At 27.7% G+C, this 8,000-nt stretch overlaps 1 protein-coding gene across 1 annotated transcript; it reads left to right on the top strand.

Moving 5' to 3' along the window:
* Positions 1 to 3,488: 3,488 nt before the first annotated feature.
* Positions 3,489 to 7,250, top strand: LOC111683453. The gene is made up of 5 exons (XM_046955352.1): positions 3,489 to 3,619; positions 3,701 to 3,778; positions 6,385 to 6,504; positions 6,644 to 6,803; positions 7,022 to 7,250. Exons 1-5 carry the CDS (start codon positions 3,554 to 3,556, stop codon positions 7,240 to 7,242), a joined length of 645 nt encoding a protein of 214 aa, XP_046811308.1. The 5' UTR covers positions 3,489 to 3,553; the 3' UTR covers positions 7,243 to 7,250.
* Positions 7,251 to 8,000: the final 750 nt, after the last annotated feature.

Raw genomic sequence — 8,000 nt, 5'->3', positions numbered from 1 at the left:
TAATCTGATTTAGTGGCACAACTTTTGACAATTACCAATATAACATTAATGTCCAAAGGGTGAAATTTAAACATCACTATCGAGCATAATATCGCCAGATTTTGACAAAATCAAATAGTTCTTAAAGCCGAAATGAACATTTTACATGGAAATATGGAATCTATGGAACAAGTTCCAAACCTAATAAATTCAATAATTAAATGGCAGTTACGTTTTTCAAACGTAACATTTATGTTATTGTAGACTAGACTATAGACTAGACTATAGACTAGACTACAGACTAGACTATAGACTAGACTATAGACTAGACTACAGACTAGACTATAGACTAGACTATAGACTAGACTATAGACTAGACTATAGACTAGACTATAGACTAGACTATAGACTAGACTATAGACTAGACTATAGACTAGACTATAGACTAGACTATAGACTAGACTATAGACTAGACTATTCTTCATTTCCCTTTGAAGATCCGCTGTTTTATGACTACTAGTTTCTTGTATATTTTGTAAAGTGATTCCTCTCCAGTTGATGTTATCGTTGGAGTTGCCACTTTTCGGTGGTGCCATTTTTCCCCTATCGATGGAACACTTTCCTTTGCAAATACTTATATCTTAACAAAACTAACTTTGTCTAGGGTGTAGCAGTGTCGGGAATGCTCGAAGATCAACGTTATACGTGTTAAAATTTATTTTGAAATGGTAATCGCGTACGACACTGTAATGTTATCGATTTAATCACAATAAATTTCAGTCATAAAATTAACTTTTATTAATTTGAACAGTAATGGGAAAAAATTACTGAATTCAAGGTTAAACCTTTAAAAAAACAGAAATTAATACGAACGAATAAATTTTGTTTTTGATTTTTTTCAATTATAACAATTTAGTTTGTTGTCCCATTAGGGCCCTTTAGTTTATCCGAAATACTTAAACTTTCCTCTCATTTAATTTCATACAAAAATAGACATTATAACCCAAAAATTAAAGAGAGACATAATTCAACTATATAACAGTTCAGCAAAAAAAAAATACGATCAAAACTCCCTACCAAACAACCTTCAGTTTCACCTGTCATCTACTCTTATCCATTCATCTAGTAAATATCTGTTGCACCATTCAATTCTAAATTAGTCACATTTGATACGACCATTTAAACGAGAAGCAAAACAAATAAAAATCCGCCAAAACAAAAAAACAAAAAACCATAAGCCAACTCAGCAGAAATTTTTGGCTTAAATGAGGCATTAAATTATTTGAATAAAAAGACACAGATCAACCTTCAACACGTTTACAGGTGGGTGGTTGGGTAAAGAATGTTATTGTTGGACTATGATAATTATATGAATGCTACTGAATGTTGCTGACACAATACTGACAATCATGATGACGATGGTGATGGTGATGATATTGATAAAAATGTTGACCCTTTTAGACAAATAAATATGCTGTGTATAAACAGTTTTATTTGTGATATTAGTAACACTCAACTTTCAAGTACATGAATTGGCCATAATTAACTGGGTATTACTGGCAAATAAAAACAATAGATTGGATTAGAGCTGTTTGTTAAAGGGTTGTGTTTCGGGAGGTGTTAGATAAAGAAGACTAAATAACAAAAATATGTAAATTTAAGATTTAAATACTATGGACTATGTCTATGAACTAGCCAATAGGCTAGCCAAATGATTAGTCCACATAGTGGTTCACAGACCAGTCCATAGTCTATGAAATATACTAATCAATAGACTAGTCCATAAACTAGTCAATAGACCAGTCAACTGACCAGTTAATAGAACAATCAATAGTATATAGTCAATAGACCAGTCAATAGACTTGTCCATAGTCTACGGACTTGTCAATAGACTGGTTCATAGACTAGTCAATATACTAGTCCATAAACTAGTCAATAGCCTAGTCAATAGCCTAGTCAATAGACCAGTTATTAGACCAGTCAATAGACTATTTAATGGACCACTCAATAGACTTGTTCATAGTCTATAGACTTGTCAATACACTGGTTCATAGATTAGTCAACATACAAGTCAATCGACTATCCAATATACTAGTCCATCGACTGGTCAATAGACCAATACATAACCTATCAAATAGACTAGTCAATAGACTCTAGCCAATGACCTAGACATTAGATAATGTAGTCAATAGACTATACCATAAACTAGTTCACATTCTAGGCCCTAGGCTAGCCAATAGACTGGTTAAAAGACCAGTCCATAATCTATCAAATATACTAGTCAATAGTATAGTCCCATAATCTACCCAATAGCCTAGTCAATAGTCGATAGTTTACACACTAGTCAATAGACTGGTTAATAGACTAGGCAGCAGACTAATCAATAGACTGGTCCATATAATAGACAATAAACTAGTCAACATACTAACCAATAGACTGGTCCTTAGAATAGACTATAGACTAGTCAATGGACTAGTAAATAGACTAATAGATAGTCTAATAAAGACAATAGAACAGACTAATTCATTGATAGATTTTCAATAGTCAATAGATTTTCCAATAGACTAGTGCATAGTCTATAAAATAGAATAGTCAATAGACTAGTTTTTAAAGTAGTCAATGTCCTAGTAAATAGATAAACTAGTCAGTAGACTAGTCCACATATTAGCCAACAGACTAGCCAATAGACTAGTCAATAAACTAATCAATAGACCTGTCAATTGACTACACTATAGTCTAAGCAATAGACTAGTCCAAAGTCTAGTAAATAGACTACTGCACAGACAAGTCAATAGAATAGCCAGTTAACTAGTCCGTTGACTAGTGAATAGTGAATAGATTCAACAGTAGACTATTTTATAGACTAGTCAGTAGAATAGTCCATATATTAGTTATTGAATAGACAATAATCTAGTCAATCGATTAGACAACAGACTAATCCATAACATAATAGTTAATAAACTGGTACATAGACTAATCAATAGACTGGTCTATAGAATAGAGAATAGACTAGTCCGAAGACTAATCAATAGTCTGTAGGCTTTTTATTGATAGTTTAATAGGCGAACACACTTTTCAATAGATTAGTCAACAGTCCAGCCAATAGACCCTCATAGGTCCTATATACATAGAGTAAAAAGTAAAAAAAATCCATCACTTACAAACAAACCCCTATAACGATATACATTCTCTAACTGAACACCATTATTTAACTAAATAATCTCATACTAAGTTAGTAGCATTACTAAAACCAACACTTAAACACCAGGTTATTACCCCCTTTCATAAAAAATATATAATTTAATATTTTCCACAACAATATTCCATTCCTAAGCTGTATTCTTTTATTATCTTCATCATCATCATGGTCATCATAAACGGAAAATATCATTGAAATTTCCACTTGACATACCATTCAAGCGTTGGGAAATTTTTATATATAAATGAAAAACATTAAAAATGTTTAACTTTTATTTAAAAACTAATTTCTAAATTAAAGTTTCTTCTAGTTATAGTTTGCAGTTCATCATCGGTATACATTGAGTTTGTGTCTCAAAAAAAAATAACAAAAAATATGTTTGCAACTCACAGTGTTTGGAAATTGCATGTTTTGATATTTTTAAATGCAGTTATTGGAATTGTAAGTGAAAAGAGTTATTAAACAAAATTTTTAATAAATTTTAACATTTTATTTATCGTTTTTTGTTTTTCATATTAATAGTGTTGTACTGAGGCAGCTGTTAAGGAATTGTCAATAGGTTCGTTTAACTGTTCCCAGCCACCAAAATTTGATAATTTTGTAAGTAGATTTTGAAAATTATCCTTTTTATTTTTAAATTGATATTAACTATTACAAAAAAAAATGTCCTTTTATTTTGCAATTGTTGTAAGATTTTGTTGCAATTGTGCTAATTATTGTATTTTTTTCGCATAAAAATATAAATTTTTATATTTAATTAAATATAATTGACATATGCAACCACTCTATTTCATATTTTATCAATCTACAATGGAAGTTATAACAAACAATGTGTATTTAATTATTTATATCTTCTTCCTCGACGACGACATTGTAACCAATAATAAAGATTCAAATATCCTTTGACAAAATCTATTAAAATGTTAAAGCATAAAAAACAATCGGATTATAATGTTATTATAGATTTTAATTTTATGTAATACTTTTTAAACCATTTTTAAAATGGCACATTATAATTACATAGAATAATTGGATTATAATGTTATATAATACATTATAATGCAATAGAATACATCATAATCTGATTATAATGTAAAATAATACATTACAATCCGATTATAATGTAATTGAAAACATTATAATCGGATTATAATGTAATAGAATGCATTATAATCGGATTATAATGTAATAGAATTCATTATAATAGGATTATAATGTAAAAGAATACATTATAATCCGATTATAATGTAATTGAATACATTATAGTCGGATTATAATGTAATAAAATGCATTATAATCGGATTATAATGTAATAGAATTCATTATAATCGGATTATAATGTAATAGAATACATTATAATCGGATTATAATGTAATATAATACATTATAATCGGATTATAATGTAATAGAATGCATTATAATCGGATTATAATGTAATAGAATTCATTATAATCGGATTATAATTATAATGAAAAGGAATTGAATTACATTATAATCGGATTATAATGTAATAGAATACATTATAATCGGATTATAATGTAAAAGAATACATTGTAATCGGATAATAATGTAAAAATCTACACTATAATCGGATTATATTGTGATAAAATACATTATAATTGGATTATAATGTAACAAAATACATTATAATCGGATTATAATCTATTAGAATACATTATAATCGGATTATAATCTATTAGAATACATCCTAATCGGATTATAATCTAGTAGAATACATTATAATCAGATTATAATGTAATAGTCTACATTATAATCGGATTATAATGTAATAGAAGGTATTATAATCGGATTATAATGTAATAAAATGCATTATAATCGGATTATATTGTGATAGAATACATTATAATTGGATTATAATGTAACAGAATACATTATAATCGGATTATAATGTAATAGTATACATTATAATCAGATTATAATCTTATAATCTACATTATAATCGGATTATAATGTAAAAGAATGCCTTATAATCGGATTATAATGTAACGGAATGCATTATAATCGGATTATAATCTAGTAGAATACATTATAATCGTATTATAATGTAATAGAATACATTATAATCAGATTGTACTGTAACAGTCTACATTATAATCGGATTATAATGTAATAAAATGCATTATAATCGGATTATATTGTGATAGAATACATTATAATTGGATTATAATGTAACAGAATACATTATAATCGGATTATAATGTAATAAAATACATTATAATAGGATTATATTGTGATAGAATACATTATAATAGGATTATAATGTAATAGTATACATTATAATCGGATTATAATGTAAAATAATGCATTATAATCGGATTATAATGTAAAATAATGCATTATAATCGGATTATAATGTAACAGAATGCATTATAATCGGATTATAATCTAGTAGAATACATTATAATCGTATTATAATGTAATAGAATACATTATAATCAGATTGTACTGTAACAGTCTATATTATAATCGGATTATAATGTAATAAAATGCATTATAATCGGATTATATTGTGATAGAATACCTTATAATCGGATTATAATGTAATAGAATATATTATAATCGGATTATAATGTAATAGAATGCATTATAATCGGATTATATTGTGATAGAATACATTATAATCGGATTATTATGTAATAGTATACATTATAAACGGATAATAATACAATAATCGGATTATAATGTTATAGAATAAATTACAATAGGATTATAATTCAATAGAATACCTTATAATCGGATTATAATGTTGTAGAAACTTTATAATGTAATGGTACACATTATAATGTTATAGAATACATTTTAATAGTTTTAAAACGTTAAAAACGTCATACGATATATGTATATAGGATAGGACTTATGTTACATAAAAGGTGAAAAAAATTCAAAAAAAATACACTAAGTAAAAAAATATTGTATGAATTATAACAGATCACAGTTTAAAACCAACCATAACATACTCGATAAGAAAGATATTAAATTCAACATATGTCAATACATATGTATATGTATATGATGGGGCCAGATGTAGTAGAATATTTTTAATATTATAAAACACACATTTCCGTAGATTATTTATTTAAAAATTGATATATACACCAATATTTATCTATAAACAATATTTCCATATATATTTTGATTTAAAACAAATTTTGTCTATTTGTTTTTTTTTTTTTTTGTTCAAACAGGACATCAGTAAGTGTTGTCGTTTACCAGCCATAAATATGGGCGATGCAATTGAAAAATGTCATAAACAAATAGTATCTTTTAAATCACACAATGATAAATATCCAACATATGCACATGTGGTAAGTCTTTAAAAAACAAAATATTTTATTTAAAAAAAAAAAAATTTCTATAGACTATATAAGACTATAGCATGAAGATGTTTAAATTATATTTATCTCATTGTCTTTTATTCCTTTTTTTTGTTTAATTTCCTTGTAGTGTTATCCGGAATGTATTTATCGTGAAACGAATTCCCTACAGCCTGATGGTGATATACATATTGAAAATGTTCAAAAGTTTTTGACAACAAATATCGAACAACGTGACAGGGTTATTGTTCCAACAATAGTTCAATCCTTTCGTACATGCTTGACCAATAGTGCGTATGAATATTATAATACTTAAATGTAATGTATTACCCGCCCCCTAACTCTATCCCTTCCTATGTATACATGTACTTATGCCTTTGTATACCCTCATTTCTTCCATATGAATTTATTATCTTTATCATTTATTTTTCTGTTTTAATTTCTCTCTTTTTATTGTATTATGTCTATCATTCCTTTAACATTTCATTAATTTCATTTCTCTCTTTAGTCAAACAAAATATGCAGGCCAAAGGCATAAAAATGTTTTCGAAATTAACTGACTTGGGCTGTTCTCCGTATGCCAGCATGGTTTATGGTTGTGTTAATGCTGAGACCTTCCTACACTGTCCCCCCGAGATGTGGCAACAGAATGAAAACTCTTGTAATTTGGCTAAAAGTTTTGCCCAGCAATGTAACCCTTTGCCACACGTACCCATGCCAATGGCTTAATTTGCAAGCGCACAAGTATAATTATTTAATAAATAAGTAAAATTGTTATAAATTATTAGTTTTTTAGAATAGAATTTAGTTAAAGATAAGTTATTAAAATATTGAATTAAAAAGGAATGAAAGCTCTTTACTTTGAACCTTTTGATTGAAAAATTTTGGGGATATAAATTAAACATCTGGGATTCACAACAAAGTTGCTCTAACAGAAACAACCAGAATATAGACTAGACTATACTGTAGACTAGACAATAGACCAGACTATATACTAAACAATATACATGACAATAGACTACACTAGAGACTAGAAAATAGCCTAGACTATAGAGTAGACTATATATAAGACTATGGACTAGAATATAGCGTAGACTATAGAGGAGACTATAGACTAAACAATATACGGACTTTAGACTAGACTATGCCCTAGACTATAGACCAGACTTTTGATGAGTATATAGACTATACACTACAACATAGACTGAACTATAGACAAGACAATAGACTAGCCTATATACTAGACTATAAACTGGTCTATAGACTAGACTATAGACTAGACGATAGACTAGACTATAGACTAGACTATAGACTAGACTATAGACGAGACTATAGACTAAACAATATACGGACTTTAGACTATGCCCTAGACTATAGACCAGACTTTTAATGAGTATAAGGAGTGAGATCGAAAAATTCTTAACACACGTTTTTCATTACATTTTTCAACCAAAGTATTATTTGATTTTTTTTTTTTTTTTTTTTTT

This window comes from Lucilia cuprina, chromosome 6 (assembly GCF_022045245.1).
Source record: "Lucilia cuprina isolate Lc7/37 chromosome 6, ASM2204524v1, whole genome shotgun sequence".
NCBI classification, from domain to species: Eukaryota; Metazoa; Arthropoda; class Insecta; order Diptera; family Calliphoridae; genus Lucilia; species Lucilia cuprina.
This window is presented reverse-complemented; position numbering and strand designations above follow the sequence as displayed.